Genomic DNA, 24,269 nt, shown 5'->3' on the forward strand with positions numbered 1-24,269 from the left:
TAAATGTAAAAGTATATCTTGTCTGTCGGAGAAGGCAATGGCACCCCACTCCAGTACTCTTGCCTGGAAAATCCCATGGACGGAGGAGCCTGGTGGGCTGCAGTCCATGGGGTCGCCAAGAGTTGGACATGACTGAGCGACTTCACTTTCACTTTTCACTTTTGTGCATTGGAGAAGGAAATGGCAACCCACTCCAGTATTCTTGCCTGGAGAATCCCAGGGACGGGGGAGCCTGGTGGGCTGCCGTCTATGGGGTCGCACAGAGTCAGACACGACTGAAGCGACTTAGCAGCAGCAGCAGCATATCTTGTCTGTAACTGTTACATTATAAATAGCACAAAATAAAGAGGAAAATTCTTCTAGTGTTGGAAAACTATTATCTTAGCAAAGAATACTATTCAGCAATTAAAAAGGAACAGACCACCCCTATATATAACATGGATGAATCCCTAAAAACCGGTACGTTGATCAAAAGAAGAGAAAAAGGAGCATATGCTGTATGATTCCATTTATATGAAGTTCTAGAACAGTCAAGGAAATGTGAAATGAGGAACATACAGAGAAGGGGCACAAAGGACCTTTCTGGAATGACTGAAATGTTCTGTACCTTAGTATGATTTATGAGTATACGCACTTGTCAAAAGGCATCCAACTATACATTTAATCTGTTCATTGCACTGTATATATTTCAATACAAAGGTGCAAAAATAATTCTTCCTATGATGGTATAATATTTGTCATTTTCTTCTTGTAGATCTGTCCATTTCTGCTCTATATATTTTGAGGCTATATTATTAGATATCTGAAAATTTATGTATATATAACTGAATCACTTTGCTGTACATAAACTAACACAACATTGTAAATCAACTATTTTTCAATAAAAACAATTTAAAAGACTGCAAATTTAGAATATTGCTCACTAGTGGAAGCTTTTTTGCTCTTCTACATACACATACAATATGTCCTCCACACTTACTGCTTCTTTCCCACTCTACTCTAATGTTCTATTTTCAGTGCTTCAGCATGCTGATTTGGGGTCGGGGTCAAATCCACAAGAAGGTCATGTGCAGCCACGGAACTCGCTGCATGCAAACGCCTGAAAGTCCCTTCTGTGGTCACTTGCGGCGTCCATACCTCATGGGCTTCCAACTCTAGCTTTGGCTAAGAATCCATCCAGCATCTGTTCCAGTGGTCGAAGCAAATCCTCAACCAAAACAAAGAGCAGCCTGAAGAAGGTGAGGAAGTAGGGCGTTTCGCAAGTGTTTACATTCCGGACCGACGAACAAGAAATACCTGGCTCAGACCTCAGAGAAGGGGTCTTGATATTGCGCGCTGCATACCCTAACTTTGTGGTGGCGACAGCAGGTTGTAGGGCCAGGAGTGGGAGGTGGCTGCGGCCTCAGCCTCAGGAAGTAGGGGTTTGGCTGACACTGCACCACGCCTGCTATTTTAAGTTTAGGCCTCTCAAACAGGCGCGCGGTGTAGCAGGAAGGCGTCATTTGAAGCGCCCAAATCGCAAATGGGAGATGTTGGAGGTGAGGTGGAGATGAGGCTTGTCTGTGGCTACTGCTGGGCGTTCACGCCTTCCGATCCCCACCACTATAAAGCGGAGGAACCCAAGCAGCAAATGTGCGGGTCACATACCTCTATTGTCAATCACTGGTGGGTGGACCAGGCTCCACCCAACTCTAGGCTTTTATTGGTCAGACGAGAGGGATAACTAGCAGCTCCTCCAGATTGGTCGATTTCTGCTAGCTTTCAAGTCAGGGTAGAAAGTAACTCACGGCTTCCCATTCTCTGGCTCGCTGGAGAGCCCTGTTAGGTCGCGGGATGCAAACGTTACCATCGTCCCGAGACCGCAACACAGTAACACCCCCTGCTTTCCTCTGCCGCCGCCGCCTCCTCCGAACATATTATTTCAATGAATAAAAAGCCCCACCACTACCACCACAAGTCATTTTATTAGTGTAATGTGAGAAGTCTGCGTTTAGGGGGTGAAATGCGAAGAAGAGGGACCAGGCGCCCTATTCCGCCGACCAATCCTCCAAACCAGCAGACCCAGTACTGACTCCCACTATACAAGAGGCCCCGCGGCGGGCGCCGGTTTTAAGTGATTTTTGGCCCCTCGCGGCCCCTGTAGCGTCCCTAGTTACTGGGCCCCTAGTAACCACCATCCTAAGCAAAGAGCAATCGGGCGCTTGCGGCCACGCCGGCTTCCCCGCCGGCTTCCCCGCCCCGGGCCAGCGCGGGCGCTCAGGCCTCGGCGGCGCGGTGATGGCCGCTTCGCACCGAGCGGCGAAGTTGGCGGCCAGCAGTCTCCAAACCCCGGTCAATCCCAACACCGGAGCGCGGGTTCCCCAGTACGAACGCAAAGACCCCTTGTATTCCCTGTCGGCGGCGGCGGCGGCCCTGGAGGAAGAGGAGGAAGAAGAAGAAGAGAAAGAGGCCGCGGCACGGCTGGCGCGGGCGCCGGTAATGCAGGGGCGGGAAGTGGGGTGAGGCTGGGCGCCAGGTGCAATTGGAGGCTGATAGGCGACCCCCGCTGGTGAGGCGCGGGCTGGGAAATGCGCACCCTGTCCTGACCCTCCGTACAGGAGAGCCTAGCCCACCACGTCCTCTGGGCCCTCACGGAAAATACTCAAAACCGAGGCGTTGAAAAGTCTTTTAATTTTAACCAAAGAGATTGTTGTAAAAATTTCTTGGAGGGCATTTACGTTACACTATTTCTAGAGAGTGCAAAGTACAGAACTTTATTCCTTATGCTCCAGCAACTGTTGGGAGCAGATACTTGCTTTTCTTTTTTTTCTTTTTCTTTTCAACTTGAGGAAAACTGTGCTGTCCTACAGAGAATAATCCAAAAAATGCAAGTGAATCAGCTGTGTTGTCAGGTGTGTTTTGTTGTCACTTCGATGTCTTGGTTATTAGTGCATCTTAATACAATACGTGAGAGACCATGTTTAAAACCAGCAGGAGTTCAGTGGGTAGATCAGAAACTGAGTTAAGCCTCCAGAGAAGCAAATTACTGAGGCTCCAATGTTGCCACACGGCTCTTCAGAGTGGGGAGAAACAGCTCTTTCACGGATCAATTTTCGGTGTCGAGTGTTTTGTGAACACCTGCCTACCAGGTAGGGCGCCAAGTGTGCCATCTGCTCTATTCACTTAAAAGATAAGAACTTTGAATTTTAACCAGCAGTCTGCAGATATAAACCTTCTTAACCCCAGGTAAAGATTCTTTTGTTGTTTTTAATATTTATTTATTTGGCTGTGCTGAGACTCAGTTGCCTCCTTGCGACCTTTGTGTGGATTCTTTAGTTGTGGCATGCGGAATCTACTTCCCTGACCAGAGACAGAACCCAAGGCCCCTGCATTGGGAGTGCAGAGTCTTAACCAGCAGAGAAGTCCCCCAAAATTCTTAATACTGTTTCCTCAAAGCATCTTAGATTCAAAACATGTGGTCTAGTGAAAGTCACTCGGTCGTTCCCGACTCTTTGCGACCCCCATGGACCATACAGTCCATGGAATTCTCCAGGCCTGAATACTGGAGTGGGCAGCCTTTCCCTTCTCCAGGGGATCTTGTGGTATAGGGCTATTAGAAATCACTGGATATTTTGGAATTATAATCTCTTTAATCTGCACTAAAACTGTTAATGAGAAAATCTGTAGTAACACCTTTTATGGGCAGTATTTTACCAACAGATAAACTACTTGAGGTTATCCAGAGTAAAGCAGATTGAGACCCTGCACTTGAACCAGAATGAGTGACCTACAACCAAATTCATGATAAAGCTTCAAATTTCAATAGCCAATGAAGGAGGTGGACTGATCTTGAAAAATGATTTGAATGAAAAGAAGGATTTGGAGTTCTGGGTTAGGATCTGTTTGTTTGCTGGTTAATACTAAGACGTAACTTCTTTCAGTCTGTTTCCTTATCTATAAAAGAGCTTTAAAATAACTGTCTTTCTTGTCTCACTAGGCTATTATGAGAACCAAATGAGAGAATATGTCATAGCTAAAAGACAGTTTGTATAAATTACTAATAATAACAACAGCTGCCAGTGAGGCTATTATTTGAACACCTATCCCAAAGAGAACAAGAGAACAAGAGATTAAGTTCTCTTCTGGCTTGCTGTAGTGGAGAAGTCAGTCATTTCTGTGGTTGCAGGTATACTTCCAGAGTACCCTGTAAAATTGCAAATTTGTGTTAGAAACATTACCTTAGGAGAGATCAGTTTATCTAATAAGCTAGTTTCTAAGGGACAGGATCTCACTAAAACAGATAAAGGGAAGCTAAGTTTCGAGTGTAACTCTATTCTGAGACCACGGAACTTGAAAGAACCAAAAGCAAATCTGGATCAGCTGCCACTGTAGTAGTGGTAAAGAACCCCCTGCCTGCCAGTGCAAGAGATATAAGAGACGTGGATTTGATCCCTGAGTTGGGAAGATCCCTTGAAGAAGGGAATGGAACCCATTCCAGTGTTCTCTCCGGGAAAATCCCATGGACAGAGGAGCCTGGCAGGCTACAGTCCATAGGGTCACAAAGAGTCTGACACGACTGAAGCGACTTAGCCCGCAGCACGTAGTAGTAGGCCTGATGGAGACACTGGGGTTGGCAGGCAAAGCACTGGGAAGGCAAGAAAGAGAGTGCAGCAGCCAAGCTTTACCTTCCTCACAGTTTGGCTTGATCTCACCTTGATTTTTAAATGCTAGTTTGTCTCAACTTTGTCGTCTATAAAATGGAGTTAACTCAGCTTACCATAGCCATCACACAAAATTGATTATGGAGAACTAACTGTCATAGTTCAGTTCAGTTCAGTTGCTCAGTCATGTCCGACTCTTTTCAACCCCATGGACTGCAGCACACCAGGCCTCCCTGTCCATCACCAACTCCCGTAATCTACCCAAACTCATGTCCATTGAGTTGGTGATGCCATCCAACCATCCCATCCTCTGTCGTCCCCTTCTCCTCCCGCCTTCAGTCTTTCCCAGCATTAGGGTCTTTTCCAATGAGTCAGTTCTTCGCATCAGGTGGCCAAAGTATTGGAATTTCAACATCAGTCCTTCCAATGAACACTCAGGACTGATCTCCTTTAGGATGGACAGGTTGCATCTCCTTGCAGTTCAAGGGACTTTCAAAAGTCTTCTCCAGCATCACAGTTCAAAAGCATCAATTCTTCAGCACTCAGCTTTCTTTATAGTCCAATTCTCACATCCATACATGACTACTGGAAAAACCATAGCTTTGACTAGACAGATCTTTGTTGGCTAAGTAATGTCTCTGTTTTTTAATATGCTGTCTAGGTTGGTCATAACGTTCCTTCCAAAGAGTAAATGTCTTTTAATTTCTTGGGTGCAGTCACCATCTGCAGTGATTTTGGAGCCCCAAAATACAGTCTGCCACTGTTTCCACTGTTTCCCCATCTACTGTCATAGTAGGCCCCTTTAAATTCTTTGGCTTGCCAAAGCCACTCCCCACAAGCCCCCATGGCGCCATATACACCCCTTGTAGGACTCTGTGCCATATAAGGGCATTAAGGCATATTCCTTGAATCTAGCCTCAGTTGGAGATATCAGTTCACAGGTCTTGCTTTGTGGTTGATGATGATATGGGTAAAGCAATATTCTATAATTCACAGTTAAAATGTCATGGATTTTCCTAATGGGATGGCCTTCTCTTTTTCAGCAAATTTTGAGCATTTATTAAGTGCCAGTAATGGACTATTCAGAAGTGAGTGGTAGCAGACATAGCTCATGTTGTCACAGTGCTTCCAGTCTGATGGGGAAGTTGGACAATGAAAAATGAGCAAATGATTATAAGACAGGAAATGCTGGGGAAGAGGTGAGCAGGCTACTATAATTAAAAATGCAAAAGGCAAGGACCTACTTCAATGAGTTAACATTTAAGCCAATGCCTGATAGATGAGAAAGAGCAACCATTTTTGAAGACGGGGGTGGGGGTGGGGGTGGGAAAAGCATTCCAGGCAGAGGGAGCAGCATATGCAGAGGCCCAAAGATTGGAAGAGAAAGAGTTTTGTGTGATTAAGAATCTGAAAGAAAACCAACAGGACTGGAAAAGGGAGAGGGGAAGAAGGCAGAAGATGAGGTTGGAGAGGTAAGGCGGTCCTTATAGACCAAGGTAAGGAGTTTAGTGTTTATTGCAGGTGCAGTGAGAAGTCTTTGAAGACTTTTAAGAAATCTAGCATGTTTCTGTTTATATTTTTTAAAGATGACTCTGATGGCTTTATGGAGAATGATTGGAGGGTTTGACAAAGAAAGGAGATTGGGTAGGAGGCTGTTGCAGTGATTAAGGGGCCAGAGGCAGTGGCTTGGACCTAGAGTCCAGGCAAGAAGTGGACACAGATTGCATAGGACTTATGTGAGGCCAAGGAAGAAGTCAAGAGTGCTCATTCTCAGATTTCTGGTTTGACCAGCTACCTGGAAGATAATGCCATTTACTTCATTGGAAAAGACCCTGATGCTGGGAAAGATTGAGGGCAGGAGAAGGGGACGACAGAGGATGAGATGGTTGGATGGCGTCACCGACTCAGTGGACATGGATTTGGGTGGGACTCTGGGAGTTGGTGATGGACAGGGAGGCCTGGCGTGCTGCGGTTCATGGGGTCGCAAAGAGTTGGACACGACTGAGCAACTGAACTGAACTGAACTGAAGAGGAATAGATTCAGAGGCTGGGTGGGAATCAAGGTTTCAGTTTTGAATAGATAAATTTGAGATATCTGTGAAACTAGCAAGTGGAAAGATGTAGGAAGCAGGTAGGCCTGTGAAACTGTAGAACTGTGGGGCATGGGTTGGATATTTCTATCTGGGAGTTTTCAGCATTTTTGAAACAATGAAGTCACTTAGGGGCAGAGTGCAGAGAAAGAAGAGAAGGGGCCTAGTATAGCGTTCTTAAAACCCTCAAAGACAGTCAAGTCAAGAAAATGGGGCAAAAGAGGTTAAGATCCGCTCCCATGGTAGAATTATTGCTGGAACGTGGAAGTTTCCAATTCATTGGTTTCAGTGATGAGGGAAAGGGTCAAATGCTGCTAAGAGAAGGGACATTTCATCTCTGAAGCAGGAGGGAAGGCGAAAAGGGGCACAAAAGTGGGCAGTTTTGTAGATGGAAAGATGGGAAAACTTCCCTGTGATGGTTTCTTTTTTCCTGAAGAAATAAAGGAGTTATCATTTGTAGTTGGAGGGTAGGGGGTGGGAGCAGGTAGAATAGCAAGGAACAGGTAGGCAGGATTGTGGGGGCAGTGTGAGAGCCACTTCCAGCAGCACGGGAGGTGCCAGGCTGACCAAGTAGCCATTAGAAATTGTTCAGTTTTTAATTTAGTATTACTATTCACAAAACACCGTCTTTTACATTTTAATTATAGAAGTAATACATGAACACATTCTCCTTTTAAAATTTCAAATGTTATAAATAAGGCTAAGGCCCTTTAATACTTCTCCCCGCAAAAAGAGAGTCTGGCTCCCCACTCCCTCCCCATTAGTAGCCACTGGGTTTTATTTTGTTTTGTTTTTTAAATATTTGTTTGTTTTATTTGGCTGCACCTGGTCTTAATTGCAGCATGCAGGATCTTTAGCTGCAGCATGTGGGATCTAGTTCCTTGACTAGGGATTGAACCCAGGCCCTGTGCATTGGGAGCCCAGAGTCCTAGCCACTGGACCACCAGGGAAGTCCTAGTAGTCACTGTTTTGAATCAGATGTATACTCTAGACCTTTTCCTATCTCCTGTGTACATAATATTTTAATATATGGTAGCATTTTATAGATATATATTGTCCTGCCACTTGCTTTTTTCCTCTTATCATTTACATGTAGATCTGCCTCATTCTTTACAGATCCCTTTCATGCAAAAAATTTTTTTAATAAAAATTCCAGAACTGTAGATGATAACTTTAACACAGATAATGATGAATGCTGATTACTAATGAAGCAACATATGTTGGAAGGAGTCATCATCTAAATGGGTCAAGCCAATCTAGGGAAGATTATCCTCTTATCTCACGGCTGTGTGTACAACATTCCACAAAAAGCTCAACAGTTAAAGGGAAAGGGTGCAATCTTAGGCTCTTGGAAAATAATGTCCTTGGCCTAGGTTATCTGAACTACTGCTTCCGTCTATGTGGAGACAATGAAAGATGAAATTAGAGTTGGAAGTCGCTTATTAACCATTTATCTGTTTTGGGTAAAATACTGTGAGATCAGTTTATCTGAAAAGTTCAGTTTAGTGTTCCCAGCATTAAGCTGAAGTGGAGTGAATACTGTGCAGTCAGTGCTTAAGTATAATTATCAGGCCTGTCGCATCTCTTTAGAAGTTATGCATCCTTCTGTATCGTTTTCAAACATCTTTTCCAGGTTCAAATAAACTTCATCCTTCTTGTGAAAATGATTGTTATAAGACCTTCTTTTAAGGAATGGTCTAAAAGAATGAATGGTGAGTCTGTGGATGCTTTTGCCTAAAAACGATTCTTTGGAATATCCACCCTATTTTAATCATAGCTCTTGAAAGATAAGCCCTTTCCTTAATACTCAATAGAATATAGCTCTTTAGGGCAGCCAATATTTCTTTGATTCTGTCTTTTGTGAGGGAATACCTGTCCATTCCCCTTGGGAGGACTTAATATTGTTTTAGCTGGACATTTGGTCATCTAGTAAACACTGATTGAGGGTCTTTCAATGACCATACACTCTTCTAGGCACTGGGGACACAACAAAGCAAATGCTTGCTTTCATGATGCTTACTTTTTGGCAGGGGCAGGCATGTAATACACAACTACATCAGCAAATATGAGTAGAATGTCAGGTGGTGGTGAGTACTTATGAGACAAATAAAGCAGGAAAAAAAGGGTGACAGTGAGTCAGAGGAGAGGTTGTCATTTCAAAAACGGGTAGTCAATGAAGACCTTGTGGAGAGGATGACATTTTGAGTAAAGCTCTGAAGGAGTGAGTAGGTGGGCTGTGCAGATATCTGGAGGCAGAGCATCCGAGGGAACAGTAAGCCCTCAAAATGATTCTGCTGATTCTGTGAGCACTAGAGAACCTTCAGACTGGAATCAGCCCCTGCTGCTAGAGTGAGCTGCTGCCGCCCAGAAGCAGAACACTGCTGGGGTGATGTTGTTGTGTTGTGCTTAGTCGCTCAGTCGTGTCCAGCTCTTTGTGAACCCATAGACTGTAGTCCGCTGGGCTCCTCTGTCCATGGGGATTCTCCAGGCAAGAATACTGGAGTGGGTTGCCATGCCCTCCTCCAGGGAATCTTCCCAACCCAGGGATTGAACCCAGGTCTCCCATATTGCGGGCAGATTCTTTACTGTCTGAGCCACCAGGGAAGCTGGGGTGATACAAGCAGACAAATAGATGGAGAACTAACAGGAAGAAATAGTCCTTTCTTCCTCCTCCAGCCTTGCAGTCTCCCTCTAGCCCCACTTTTGGCAGAATCTAGTGGGAAGCCTCTGGCAAAGCAGAAATGTGGTTTGCAGAGTCCCATCCCCAGCATCACATAGCAGGGTAGAAAAGGGTGACTTTGGAGCTGTGAGACAATAGTTTAACAACTGGCTCACATACTTTATGTTTCTTAAAGCTGAAGTTCCAAAGTTCTTAGCCTTACCACATGACTAAGAAGGGCAGAACCTAGGCTTGAATGAGAATTCTGACACCATGTCTGTAATCTTTCCTCCAAGCCATATGAACGTTTCAAACTGCAAAGTGTCTGACCCTTTCAGCATTGAAGGGTCGTAAGGGGGCTGAAACCAGGTGACCAGGGAGGAGTTGGGAGCCAGCTATAGACAGAAACAGAAACCACCTCTTGATTGCCCTAGCCTCCCTTTCCAGGCTTTCTGCCCCAAATTGCTTTATGCATTTTTACTTTCCTTATAGCCTGCAGCTGTGTGCTTTCCACCATGTCCACCCACCCACCCACAACCTCATACCCACTGCTTTTACTGTCATTTCCTCTTTCTAGAGTACCTTTTCCCCCTTTCCCCATATACTTTCTCTGATCCTCCAGTTTGTCCATTCTTTGGCTCAGCTCAAATATCACCTCCTCCAGGAAGTCTTTTGGTATCTTCCAAACTCAAACAAAACCAAAGCTCCCTTCCTTTAAATACGGTATCACATTGTTGCTGAATCCAAGTTCATTTGCCCAATGCACAGTGAAGCCAAACAAACTGACACATTAGAGCTTGGAGCAGAGAAAGGTTTATTGCAGAGCCAAGCAAGGACAGTGGGTGGCTTGTGCTGAAAAAGCCCAAGTACTCTGTTGGGGAAGAGGTTTTATAAGCAAAATTTAGGAGGCGGACTGCAAGGGTGTGTGACCTTTTCTCTGATTGGTTGATGGGAGGTAACAGGGTGGTGGTCAAGGAAGCTCAATCATCAGCCTTCCAGTTGCAACCATTCTGGGATCCATGTGCTTCTGCTCAACCTGAAGTTACCATCCTCCATCTGGGTGGGTGGCTTAGTTTCTGTATTAGATTGTTTTGTGTTTCCCTCATGGAGGAGCCAGGACCCTGCTCCTTCCCCACACTATTTCTTGACTGCCTCTCCTTTATTTTTCTGCAGTCCCTCACTCCTCTAATTAGTAACTGTTTGCATCTGCTCTTTGAAACAAAGACATGAAAAGACTTTTGTGTCCTGGAGGGCCTCACAGGATTCTGCTCAGTTTCAACCTGATCTTTTGTGACCGTGGTCCAGTTCATACTTTTTTGTACATTATTTTTAAAAATTAGTTATTTATTGTATTTTTGGTTGCACTGGGTCTTTGTTGCTGCTTGCAGGCTTTCTCTAGTTGTGGCGAGTGGGGGCTACTCTTGATTGCAGTGCATGGACTTCTCATTGCGGTGGCTTCTCTTGTTGTGGAGAACAGGTTCTAGGCTCATGGGTCTCAGTAGTCGCAGCTTGTGGGCTCTAGAGTGCGGGCTCAGTAGTTGTGGTGCACGGGCTTAGTTGCTCCATGCCACGTGAAATCTTTCCAGACGAGGGATTGAACCCGTGTCCCCTGCACTGACAGCTGGATTCTCAACCAGTGGACCACCAGGGAAGTCCTATCACTGCTTATTTGGATGCTAGTGTTTGCCAACATTTCCATCCTCAAATTCTTGCCTCTCACTGCCCACAGGAAGCCTTATCTACACCCAGGGCTGCACCTGCATTTCTGTGTGCATTGCTGGCTCCTGTATTTCCATCTCCAGCCCAGCCTTCTTAACCAAGTCTCCAGATATATTTACTCATCTGTTTCCTGGACATTGGGCTGCCCTACTATCCCCTCACACTTAGTGTATCTAAGACAGAGATTAATTTCCTTTCCCTAAAAATACTCATCTTCCCTATAGCCCCTCTACTGATAAATGGCAGACCATCATTTACCTAGACATGCGGCACTCCAAACAGAAAACTTTTTCAGTTTCTTGCCCACAGTCCAGGCCATTGCCAGGTTGATGATTCAGCCTCTTAAATCTCCCAATAGCCCACTAACCGCCACCGAACCTTGCTTTCCTTCCCTCCACTTCACTTGCTGCCAGAGAGTGCTTCTGAGTGTTACTGACTGTCACTCTTCTGCTCACATCCTTCAGGGCTCCTGGTGCCTGTGGCTTGGCCCACTGGGCTTTTGGCTGGGGCTCTTTACTTGCCTTTTTCACCTTGTTTTCCCTCCTCCGCTGTGCTCCATATATGCTCTTCCCCACCCCCTCTCAGACTGTATACCTTCCCCTGAGCGCAGCATGCTTGTTACTCCCACTTGCAGCTAAAAATCCCTCCTGCACTTGGGAGGAGTGTGGTGTGTCTTTGGAGTCTGCTGCTTACTAGCTGTGTGACTATAGACAGGTCACCTGGCTCCTCTGAGCCTCAGTTTCCTCACCAAGGACAGAGTACCTGCCAGTTGCATCATCATGAAGTAACATGGTGAATGTTTGAGCCCTAGGCCTCCATTTCTTTGTTTTTCACAAACCTTGTCCTTATTCAGCCTTGTGTCTCTAGTCTTTCTGATCTCTGCAAATTTTGCCTCTTACTTCCCCTGGTCAGAATTAGACGCTCTTTCTGTGAGCTCTCAAGGACCCTGATATCGTGACATACATGGTCACTTCTCTGTCTCCCTGCTCAGCTTGGAGCAAATTGTGGACAGGAATCAGGAGTTCTGTCTCATTCAGAGTCTGCTATTTATTATTTATCTGCATGTCCTCTTCTAAACTAGCTGGAAGCTTCTGGAAGGTGGAGTTGTCTTTTTTTTTTTATGCTACGCATTCATTCAAAAGGTCAGAAGTTTAAAAAGACTAAACATATTGGCAAGAATATGGAAGAACCAGAAGTTTCAAACTCTTCTGGTGGGAATACAAAAGGAAACAACCATTTTAGATCACAATATGTGCTGATGTGCTCACTCAGTCGTGTCCAACTCTTTGCGACCCCATGGACTATAGCCCACCAGGCACCTCTGTCCATGGAATTTTCCAGGCAAGAATACTAAAATGGGTTGCCATTTCTGGAAGGTAGAGTTTTTACATGATTTGTACCTTTCAGCAGCTAGCTAAATACTGAGTGTCTCTAAATATTGAATGAATGAGGAAATTAACAAAGTACTCATTCCCACAGCTAAGAAAGTAATGGTGAGGAGCACATACAAAAAACAGCAGAAGATATCAGAAAATTCTCTTAATTGAGTTGTGTGACTCAAGTGGGCCTTAAGAAGCACTGCTGTTAATAAAGCTAGTGGATGTGATGAAATTCCAGCAAAACCATGTAGATCCCTAAAGGATGTTGCCATCAAGGTTTTGCATTCATTTTGTCAGCAAATCTGGAAGACCCAGCAGTGGCCACAGGACTGGAAAAAGTCAATCCTCATCCCAATTCCCAAGAAAGCTAGTACCAAAGAATGTGCTAACCATCGGACAGTTGCACTCATTTCTTATGTTTGTAAGGTCGTGTTTAAAATCTTGCATGCTAGGCTTCAGCATTACGTGAACCAAGAACTTGAGGATGTCCAAGCTGGGTTTAGAAAAGGAAGAGGAACTAGAGATCAAATTGCCAACATTCACTGGATTATAGAGAAAGCAAGGGAATTTCAGAAAAACCTCTGTTTCATCAACTGTGCTAAAGCCTTTGATTGTGTGGCTCATGACAAACTGTGGAAGGCTCTTAGAGAGATGAGAATACCAGACCATCTTACCTGTCTCCTGAGAAACCTGTATGCGGGTCAAGAAGCAACAGTTAGAACCCTATATGGAACAACTGATTGGTTCAAGATGGAGAAAGGAGTATAACAGGGCTGTCTGCTGTCACTCTGTTTAACCTATATGCTGAGCACATCTTGAGAAATGCCGATCTGAATGAGTTACAAGCTGAAATCTAAATAGACGGGAGAAACATCAACAACCTCAGATATGCGGATGATAACTACTCTAATGGCAGAAAGCGAGGAGGAACTAAAGAACCTCTTGATGAGTATGAGGAGGCGAGTGAAAGAGCCAGCTTAAGACTAAATATTACAAAAACTAAGATTATGGCACCCAGCCCCATTACTGCATGGCAAATAGAAGGGGAAAAAGTGGAAGTAGTGACAGATTTCCTCTTCTTGGGCTCCAAAATCACTGTGGTTGGTGACTGTAGCCATGAAATCAGAAGACAATTACTTCTTGGCAGGAAAGCTATGACAAACCTAGTGTGTTGAAAAGCAGAAACATTACTCTGCTGACGAAGGTCCATATTGTCAAGGCTGTGATCTTCCCAGTTGTCTCATACTGTTATGAGAGCTGGACCATAAAGAAGGCAGAATGCCAAAGAATTGATGCCTTCGAACTGTGGTGCTAGAGAAGACTCCTAAAAGTCCCTTGGACAACAAAGAGATCAAACCAGTCAATCTTAAGGGAGATCAACCCTAAATATTCACTGGAAGGACTGATGCTGAAGCTGAAGCTCCAGTATTTTGGTCATCTGATGCGAACAGACAACTCATTTTAAAATCCCTGATGCTGGGAAAGATTGAGGGCAGAAGGAGAGGAGGGCATCAGAGGATGAGATAGCTAGATGGCATCACTGAAGCAGTGAACATGAACTTGGGCAAACTCTGGGAGATGGTGAGGGACAGGGAGGCCTGGCGTGCTGCAGTCCATGGGGTCACAAAGAGTTGGACACGACTGGGTGATTGAACAAGAGCAGCAACATGACTCATAAAGCAATTCTCCAATTTATTTGGTAATAAATTTCTGCACACTTGTTCTACTGAAGAAAACTTGTTTTCTTTCGTTTGTTTTAAGTTATCCCAAGTGGTACAACATTGGCCTTGTGTACACTGTTTTTGAGCCCATTAAAGTGTTATATCTATAAGTATTATGGACAACTGAATCTTCTGAATTTTCTGTTGGGAGACACTATCAGGTTTATTTTCTAGAATCTTATCAGGTTGGATCTCTAATATTCTTTGGCAAATATACTTTTTCATTTTGAGTCTATTTCAGGCAGTAAGCTAAATGTAAAACCATAGTAACCTTTTATGCATAGTATCATAAACAATTTCAACTGTTTCTCACCTGAGAAAATATGAAATTTTTTATATGCTTGTGGAGGATATGTGGTTTTACCTCTTTAAAGTTCCTTCAGTTAAAAGAAATTGAAAGGTATTTGAAGGGAGTGAGGGGGAAAGGATCAGACATACCCTTGTAGGCATGTGTATAGAATAACCGCCCTATGTGCTCTTGTTCTCTTGTCACCCCCACAGTCCTTGTCACCATGGGAGCTACTGTTCTTGTTGCCCACAGGAGTGGCTATTCTGGAAGTCCCTCCTACCTTCACCTCCTACTGTTCCTGAGGTTCCCCCCAACCCCCACCCCATGCACATCGGGGAAAGTTTCTCTCTGGCTTCTTGATGAGCCCCTGAGAATTTTGTTCCCTCCATTCCCACGTTCCCTGGAATTCTCATTCAGTTTTCCTCTCTACTGAAACACCCTTGGGGCCCACACTGCAAAGCCCAGTGCAGAGAGGGCACTGGGCTATGGTTGCTTGGTCTGCAGCAAGAGAAACTGTGTTCTTCGTCTCAGATAAACCTGCGCTGAGAAGGAGGCTCTTTATAAAAGGTGGTTTGGTTTGATCCTGCCGTAGTGTTTCTTAGTACATAATTTGAGAATCTAACCACCCTTTAAAAGATGGATTAAATAGTATTTATTTTCTGGCAACTTGGTCTCTCTATCTCCCTCTTTCTTTCTCTTATTTTTAATAAAATATTTATTAGGAGAAAACGTATATAGCCCACGAGTAACTTATAATATGTTATATGTACATAGTCCACAAGTAAACATATAACCTCGTTAAGTGGACTTTTAAAAAAGCAGCATTGGGAATAAGTGTCAACTTAATTTGCCTTTCAATTCCAGACATCATATAACAGGTTTTTTTCATCCTACCAGGCTGATTTTAACACCAGCATTTCTAGGGTGAATGAACAAAAACATTTAAGCCATGAGGATTTTGTGGACTTTTCTGATATTTACCACTCTAATGAAGAGTATTTCAGGAAACTAGAAGAGCTGAAGGCAGCCCACATAGAAACTATGGCAAAGTTAGAGAAATTGTACCAGAATAAATTAAATTTAAAGGAAGTTCAGCCAGCAGTCACCAGGGAAGAAGCTGCTAGTGTCTCTTCCAGGTAAGTTTGTCCATATTGTTATTTGTGGACTGTAAGATAAAATGTATACTTAAAAGTACAAAACAAATTATTTCAAAATATTTTCTCTCAAATATCCCTTTGTGCTTTTAATGATATACGGAGGTGGGTTTTTATTCAGATTGTTTGATGGCTTATCAACGTACTAGGTAGCTTCTTGCTTTGAGGGTTATTTGGTGGCCATTTTAGTCTTTTCTCTCTGATGTACCACTCTTAGACATGTATCAAAATATTTAGTCTGGGCCATTTTCAAATGTTGAATATTAAAATTCAGTTTTAAATGTCTTTTTTAATAATATGTGGATTAACATGAGCTCATTACAGATATAACACAGATTGTTCAGAACTAAGACATAAATCTGATTTATTTTCAAAATAGTCATTTTTGCCATAAACCTGCTTCTTTTGAAACTTGAGGCCTCTCATGCAGTTAGTCAGCACTGATGGTACATCTCCTGTGTACCAGGTGTTGCCTAGGCCCTGAGGACTCAAAATCAAGATGCCCTCAAGGAGATCAAAGACAATCTGAGATCCAAAAATACAACATGGTGTAACAAAGTATCATGGAGAGAGAGGAAGAGCAGTTGAACATGTCAGAGTGTCAGTGGAGGGATACAGGCAAGTGAAGTATCATATCGGAGTTCAGTCTTAAAGGAGAAATAGCTGAAGCAGATGTAGGAAGCAAGGAGTGGCCTTCTAGGCAGCAGGAACCATGTGTGCAAAGGCATGGTGCCTTGAGAAAGCACCGCAGTGTGGGAGAAACTTCCTGTGGTTGGATCTGACTTAAGAATGGTGACCTGGGTAGGGAGAGGCAAGAGGTGAAAAGTGGAAACGTAGGCAGGAGCTAGCTTGAGGGGCTTTATAATCTAAGCTTGGTAATAATGGCAAGTCATGGGAAAGTTTCAGGAAAGAAAGTGATGTGATCAGATGTGCATTTTAGGATGGTGACTCTGGAAGACACGTGGAGAATTCAGTAGTGGTTAGATATAAGGAGACTCTGCTGTCTCAGGTTCCTCCCCTGTAAAGTGAGGTGAGTCAACTTAGATCAATTTCAGGCATCTCCCAGGCTCTGTTCTAAAAAAATTTGATAGTTTCATCAGCCCTGTCCAGTTCCTATTTTATAACTGATTTTACCTTGATCTTAGAAATTATGTAGTCCTTAATTTTTCAATTTGGTCACATGCAACTGCAAAGATAACCTGATTATTCTCCTCACTTGCTTAGGTCTGTATCAGAAAAGAACTCCCATCACCCTGTCTCGTTAATGACATCAATTTCAGAACCTGATTTAAGTCAGTCTTCCTCCTTGATTGTGTCTTCCTCTGAAGAAGAGTTGCCCAACTTAGAAAAAAAGTATTCTGAGAAAAGCAGAATGATGACCTATGCTAAGGAGCTCATCAACAACATGTGGACAAACTTCTGTGTCGAAGATTATATCCAATTTGAAGATGTCAACCTGCCAGCACTTGAAAAACAAAGAAAGAAACCGAAAGAATGGGTACCAAGGATTACAGTACCTGAGCCTTTTCAAATGACAGTTAGAGAGCAGAAGAAAAAAGAAGAGAACATGAAATCGAAATCAGATATTGAAATGGTACACAAACTGCTCAAGAAGCAAGAAGAAGAGTCAGAGTGTAAGAAAAAATTCCGAGCCAACCCAGTTCCTGCGTTCGTCTTTCTCCCCCTTTATCATGATATAGTCAAGCAAAATGAGGAACGGAGGAGGGCTATGAAGGAGAGAAACAAAGAAGCTCTTTTGGCCTCTCAAAAGCCCTTTAAGTTTATTGCAAGGGAGGAACAGAAGCAAGCAGCTCGGGAAAAGCAGCTGAAAGACTTTTTTAAGTCTAAAAAGAAAACAAATCATTTTAAAGCCAGACCTATACCTCGATCTACTTATGGTTCAACTATCAATGACAAGTTAACAGAAGAAGAACTGTATGAAAACATTAGGGCGCAGCAGAGAACTCAAGACTTTTTACAGAATCCATCCCCTCTGCCTTACAGTCCAGCTCGCAGGAGTTTTGCCTCAAAGAAGTCCAGGTGTCCTCAACAGGCTGAGAAGTCCAAGTGTAAACACAGGGTTAGGCGCCAGACTGCTGATTCTGAAGACCTACCTGAGAGGTATCAGAAACACCACTCAGAACAGAAGTGTCCCAAATTCCTGACAGTCTGTGAACCATGTGACCTTCAGGCAGCCTCACATACATCCACTAAAAGAGAGAAAATTTTGGTAGACATTGAAGCAGATGAAGAGAATTTAAAAGAAACACGTTGGCCTTATCTGTCTCCAAGGCGCAAGTCACCAGTAAGGGATGCAGACACAAAGCCTGCACCTTGTAGCTGCAACCCTGCAACGCCCACGGTGTCCTCCCGAGGAAGAGAGCAAGCCACAAGGTAAATAACCAATACAATGATGACTGACTCACGGTCGCTCTAGTGATTTTGTGTTGGGGCATTTGAAAATACGATGCTATGTTATCTGGTAACATATTTTACTATAAAATATAGAACATTTTGCCAGAAGGTGTGCTAAGAGGTCTTCCCTGGTGTCTCCGACGGTAAAGAATCTGCCTGCGATGCAGGAGACTGGGGTTCAATCCCTGGGTCAGGAAGATCCAAGAACTAAATATATTTTCCATTTTATGAATCTTTGGGGCTAGAAAAGGTTACAGTCAGCCTATCGATTTCTAGTTACAACTCAGATCCTTCTCAAAAGGTTGCCCCTTTTTTTCAACCATTGAATTATCCTGTGCTAAATCTTTACGAAACAACATTCTCATTGGCTTAAAGTGAATTAAGCCTTAGTTTGTTGCCCTCAGGAGATCACTTGAGGAAAAGAAAATGTTGGAAGAAGAGAGACATCGGATCTTAACTAAGCAGAAGCAAAGAATGAAAGAATTGCAGAAACTCCTGACAACCCGGGCTAAGGCTTATGACTCACACGAGAGTTTAGCTCAAATGTCTAAATCCAGAATGAAAGCTCTCAGGTATCACGAGAGAACCCTGATCCTCCAGATCACTGGTTTTCAAACTTTTTTTTTTTCATCAGTGGACCCCCCCAAATATATGAATGAATGAAGAATAGCGTTACTATTTCAGTTTGTGGATTCAAGTTACTATCAGTTACTTACAGTTAAATTACACACACACACACACTCTAACACTCACTCACTTCATGGTAAGAACCAACATGCATACTCACCCCACAATAAAGACCATGATGCCGTGTTGATGGATGGAAGCATTGTATACTGTGGCCATGGTTCACAGTTGTAATCCTGTATCAGCATCTAAACTTTTTATTTATATTATTTTTTATTGTACAGTGTAATATTGAGAAAAATCTTGATTCACACAAAGCTCTTTTTTAACAGCCTGCTGTGTAATCTCAAAATATTTTTCAGTAAACAAATACGTCCAAGACCTTTGTTCTAAGGTCTACACAAAAGCTGATAGCACAGATTAGCACATTGATGTTAGCATCAGTTATGTGATGTGTCAATTAATACGTGTGTTAGGTTTAGTGGTATGTGACACACTGGAATTCTGCAATACAAAGTTTGAAAATCAGTGTTCCAGAGGAATATTTTTATGTTGCAACATAAAAATGTTCATGTTTAAGTAGTAAAGTATCTCCCTCAAAACTGGGTAAGTAATATGATTTATTAATTTTTACTCTGATTTATAAGTACCCTCAAATCTATATTTGCTTTTAATTGTGATTATTCCTTTAAATATGTATATTATAAATAATAATTATTATATTCCTTTATAATGTATATTAAGTATATATACCCTATAATGTGTATCAGTGTAACTCATTGATAGAAGGAGCTTGATTTGATGAACTTGAGCAAAATATTCTCTAGAAATATACTGTTCATCTTTAGAAAGTAAACTGGATTCTCCATAATGCTAAATTATATATATTTAAGCAGAATTATCATTTTATGGTATAATTATTTTTTCTAATCCAGAAAGTCATGATCTTGGTAGAATTAGTGTATTTTACAAAGAGAAAATAGCATAGTTTAATTCTTTGTAGGATCTGGTTCCAACAGTGAGTATACTTACTGTTAGTTTTTGTGTTTTGGTTCCTGTTTCTCTATATGTGCTATTCCCATACTCCTTGTTTCTCCCCTACCCTGCTCCCATTTAATTAACTGTGCCGCCAGCCTACAGGAGGTCTCGTCTAGGGAAAAAAGAAGAGCACCGTCTAATTTTCAGAAGAAATTCCTCAAAGAGGAGATACCTAATTTGGACCAAATGTTTTGGTTTATAAATGAGATGAGAGTGCATTGATTAATCTCCCCAGGCCAGTTTGAAGCCCCTTAATCCATTCTTGTTTTGAAGATTTCAGGAATCTCAGCATACTCAGACTGTTCCCGAGATGTAAAATGTGTGCTCTCAAAACCTAGAATTTGTATTCTGCATTCCTTCAAAATTTACCAGTCTAATGGGAAAAAAAAATTAACCAGTCTAGAAAAGAAATTGTGATAAATTGTGCTCATGATTTAATTTCTGATTTGTCATCTAAGCTAAATGTTATATGTGCAAGTTCTTGTTTCTTTTAAAAATTCCATTCCTTTTATTTGATTTTAGAAAGAGTGAAAAGGAAAGAATGAGAGAATACCAACGAGAACTAGAAGAAAGAGAAGAAAAATTAAAAAACAGGCCGCTGCTATTTGAAAGAGTCGCTCAGGTTGTGTTTGTTGGAATTTGAGAGCTATTATCAGCCTTTTTTTTTTTTTTAACATCTCTAGCTCCTAATTTTCATAGTCCATTTTTCTTATGTATTACATAATTTACTGAGACATTATTATTTCTGTGACAGCTTCACCACATCAGCCCAGTAAGTAATTTGCTTAAATATGAGCACTGAATCTTGATGAGGTTCGTAAGCTTGATAAGAACATTCTACTAATCCATTCATATTCAAAATAATAGTTTCACAACCTGGTTTTAATGACTAGTCTTTTTTCAACTTGGCCAAATATTGAGGTGAGGCTTCATGATATGAATTGGAATCTTTGAAAAATTAAAAAATGAAACAAAATGGCTAACTGAATCAGATTTATTTCTGCCAGTTTTTTTCCAGTTTTATTGAGATAAAATTGACATTTGGCAGGTATAAGTTTAAGATGTACAGTATAATGACTTGACATTGATATATTAGGAAATGATTATTACAGTTAGTTAACACCTATCAACCTCATTGTTACCAAAAAAATTTTTTTCCTTGTGATGAGAAGTTTTAGGATTTACTCGCTTAGCAACTTCCATGTATTCCACACTGCAGTGTTAACTGTCGTCATCATGTTGTACACTACACTTCCAGTACTTTCATATCTTATAATTGGAAGTTTGTACCTTTTGACACCTGCATCCAATTCCTCCAGTAATCACAAATCTGATCTCTTTTTCTATGAGTTTTGTTTGTGTGTGTGTGTTTGGATTCCACACATAAATGAGATCATATAGTATTTGTCCTTCTCTGTCTGACTAATTTCTCTTAGTACTGTGCCCTCAAGGTCCATCTGTATTGTTACAAATGGCAGGATTTCCTTTTTTGTGGCCAAAGAGTATTCCATAGCTACCACATTTTCTTTTTTTTTTCTGTTTATTATGGTTTTTATTTATTTATTTTTAATTTTTTTTAAATTAGTTTATTTTCTATTTTTTAACTTTACAATATTGTATTTGTTTTGCTATACACTGACATGAATCCACCATGGTGTACATGTTTTCACCTTCCAGAACCCCCCTTCCACCTCCCTCCCCATCCCATCCCTCTGGGTTATCCCGGTGCACCAGCCCTGAGCACCCTGTATCATGCATCGAACCTGGACTGGCGATTTGTTTCACATATGATAATTTACATGCTTCCATGCCATTCTCCCATATCATCCCACCCTTGCCCTCTCCCATAGAGTCCATAATACTGTTCTATTTATCTGTGTCTCTTTTGATGTCTCGCATACAGGGTTATCTTTACCGATTGACTAAATACCATGTATATGTGTTAGTATACTGTATTGGTGTTTTTCTTTCTGGCTTACTTCACTCTGTATAATAGGCTCCAGTTTCATCCACCTCATTAGAACTGATTCGAATGTATTCTTTTTAATGGCTGAGTAATATTCCATTGTGTATATGTACCACAGCTTCCTTATCCATTCATCTGCTGATGGGCATCTAGGCTGCTTCCATGTCCTGGCTATTATAAACAGTGCTGCGATGAACATTGGGTACACATGACTCTTTCAAGTCTGGTTTCCTCAGTGTGTATGCCCAGCAGCGGGATTGCTGGGTCATATGGCAGTTCTATTTGCAGTTTTTTGAGGAATCTCCACACTTTTCTCCATAGTGGCTGTACTAGTTTGCATTCCTACCAACAGTGTAAGAGGGTTCCCTTTTCTCCACACCCTCTCCAGCATTTACTGCTTGTAGACTTTTGGATAGCAGCCATTCTGACGGGTGTGAAATGGTACCTCACTGTGGTTTTGATTTGCATTTCTCTGATAATGAGTGATGTTGAGCATCTTTTCATTTGTTTGTTAGCCATCTGTATGTCTACTTTGGAGAAGTGTCTGTTTAGTTCTTTGGCCCACTTTTTGATTGGGTCTTTTATTTTTCTGGAATTGAGCTGCAGGAGTTGCTTGTATATTTTTGAGATTAATTGTTTGTCTGTTGCTTCATTTGCTATTTTTTTCTCCCATTCCGAGGGCTGTCTTTTCACCTTGCTTATAGTTTCCTTTGTTGTGCAAAAGCTTTTAAGTTTAATTAGGTCCCATTTGTTTATTTTTGCTTTTATTTCCAATATTCTGGGAGGTGGGTCATAGAGGATCCTGCTGTGGTTTATGTTGGAGAGTGTTTTGCCTATGTTTTCCTCTAGGAGTTTTATAGTTTCTGGTCTTACATTTAGATCTTTAATCCATTTTGAGTTTATTTTTGTATATGGTGTTAGAAAGTGTTCTAGTTTCATTCTTTTACAAGTGGTTGACCAGTTTTCCCAGCACCACTTGTAAAGAGATTGTCTTTTCTCCATTGTATATTCTTGCCTCCTTTGTCAAAGATAAAGTGTCCATAGGTGCGTGGATTTATCTCTGGGCTTTCTATTTTGTTCCGTTGATCTATATTTCTGTCCTTATGCCAGTACCATACTGTCTTGATGACTGTGGCTTTGTAGTAGAGCCTGAGGTCAGGCAGGTTGATTCCTCCAGTTCCATTCTTCTTTATCAAGATTGCTTTGGCTACTTGAGGTTTTTTGTATTTCCATACAAATTGTGAAATTATTTGTTCTAGTTCTCTGAAGAATACTGTTGGAAGCTTGATAGGGATTGCATTGAATCTATAGATTGCTTTGGGTAGTATACTCATTTTCACTGTATTGATTCTTCCGATCCATGAACACGGTATATTTCTCCATCTATTTGTGTCCTGTTTGATTTCTTTCACCAGTGTTTTATAGTTTTCTATATATATATAGGTCTTTTGCTTCTTTAGGTAGATATATTCCTAAGTATTTTATTCTTTTTGTTGTGATGGTGAATGGAATTGTTTCCTTAATTTCTCTTTCTGCTTTCTCGTTGTTGGTGTATAGGAATGCAAGGGATTTCTGTGTGTTAATTTTATATCCTGCAACTTTACTATATTCGTTGATTAGCTCTAGTAATTTTCTGGTGGAGTCTTTAGGGTTTTCTGTGTAGAGGATCATGTCATCTGCAAACAGTGAGAGTTTTACTTCTTCTTTTCCAATCTGGATTCCTTTTATTTCTTTTTCAGCTCTGATTGCTGTGGCCAAAACTTCCAAAACTATGTTGAATAGTAGTGGTAAGAGTGGGTATCCTTGTCTTGTTCCTGATTTTAGGGGAAATGCTTTCAGTTTTTCCCCATTTAGGATAAAGTTTGCTGTGGGTTTGTCATATATAGCTTTTATTATGTTGAGGTATGTTCCTTCTATTCCTGCTTTTTGGAGGGTTTTTATCATAAATTGATGTTGAATTTTGTCAAAGGCTTTCTCTGCATCTATTGAAATAATCATATGGTTTTTATTTTTCAATTTGTTTGTGTGGTGTATTACATTGATTGATTTGCGGATATTGAAGAATCCTTGCATCCCTGGGATAAAGCTCACTTGGTCATGATGTATGATCTTTTTAATACGTTGTTGGATTCTGTTTGCTAGGATTTTGTTAAGGATTTTTGCATCTATGTTCATCAGCGATATTGGCCTGTAGTTTTCTTTTCTTGTGGCATCTTTGTCTGGTTTTTGTATTAGGGTGATGGTGGCCTCATAGAATGAGTTTGGAAGTTTACCTTCCTCTGCAATTTTCTGGAAGAGTTTGGGTAGGATAGGTGTTAACTCATCTCTAAATTTTTGGTAGAATTCAGCTGTGAAGCCATCTGGTCCTGGGCTTTTGTTTGTTGGAAGATTTCTGATTACAGTTTCAATTTCTGTGCTTGTGATGGGTCTGTTGAGATTTTCTATTTCTTCCTGGTTCAGTTTTGGGAAGTCGTACTTTTCTAAGAATTTATCCATTTCTTCCAAGTTGTCCGATTTATTTGCATATAGTTGCTGATAATAGTCTCTTATGATCCTTTGTATTTCTGTGTTG

The 24,269-nt window shown here is 41.7% G+C and overlaps 1 protein-coding gene across 5 annotated transcripts in view; it reads left to right on the forward strand.

Annotated features, from left to right (window-relative positions):
* Positions 1-2,154: 2,154 nt before the first annotated feature.
* FAM161A (FAM161 centrosomal protein A) overlaps positions 2,155-24,269 on the forward strand; it is a 29,829-nt gene continuing 7,714 nt past the window's right edge. For 2 of the 5 annotated variants that reach the window (XM_081588449.1, XM_081588448.1), the window contains exons 1-5: positions 2,155-2,475; positions 15,395-15,633; positions 16,876-18,045; positions 18,471-18,638; positions 20,254-20,353. In XM_081588449.1, coding sequence (XP_081444575.1) covers positions 2,278-2,475; positions 15,395-15,633; positions 16,876-18,045; positions 18,471-18,638; positions 20,254-20,353 — 1,875 coding nt within the window. In that variant the 5' untranslated portion in view covers positions 2,155-2,277. Of the gene's footprint in view, positions 2,476-15,375; positions 15,634-16,875; positions 18,046-18,470; positions 18,639-20,253; positions 20,354-24,269 lie in introns of all 5 variants that reach the window. The other 3 variants (XM_081588451.1, XM_081588450.1, XM_081588452.1) reach the window with 2 other exon arrangements.

The sequence above is a fragment of the Giraffa tippelskirchi genome, chromosome 4 (assembly GCF_054371585.1).
Source record: "Giraffa tippelskirchi isolate mGirTip1 chromosome 4, T2T-mGirTip1v1.2.pri, whole genome shotgun sequence".
Classification (NCBI taxonomy): Eukaryota; Metazoa; Chordata; class Mammalia; order Artiodactyla; family Giraffidae; genus Giraffa; species Giraffa tippelskirchi.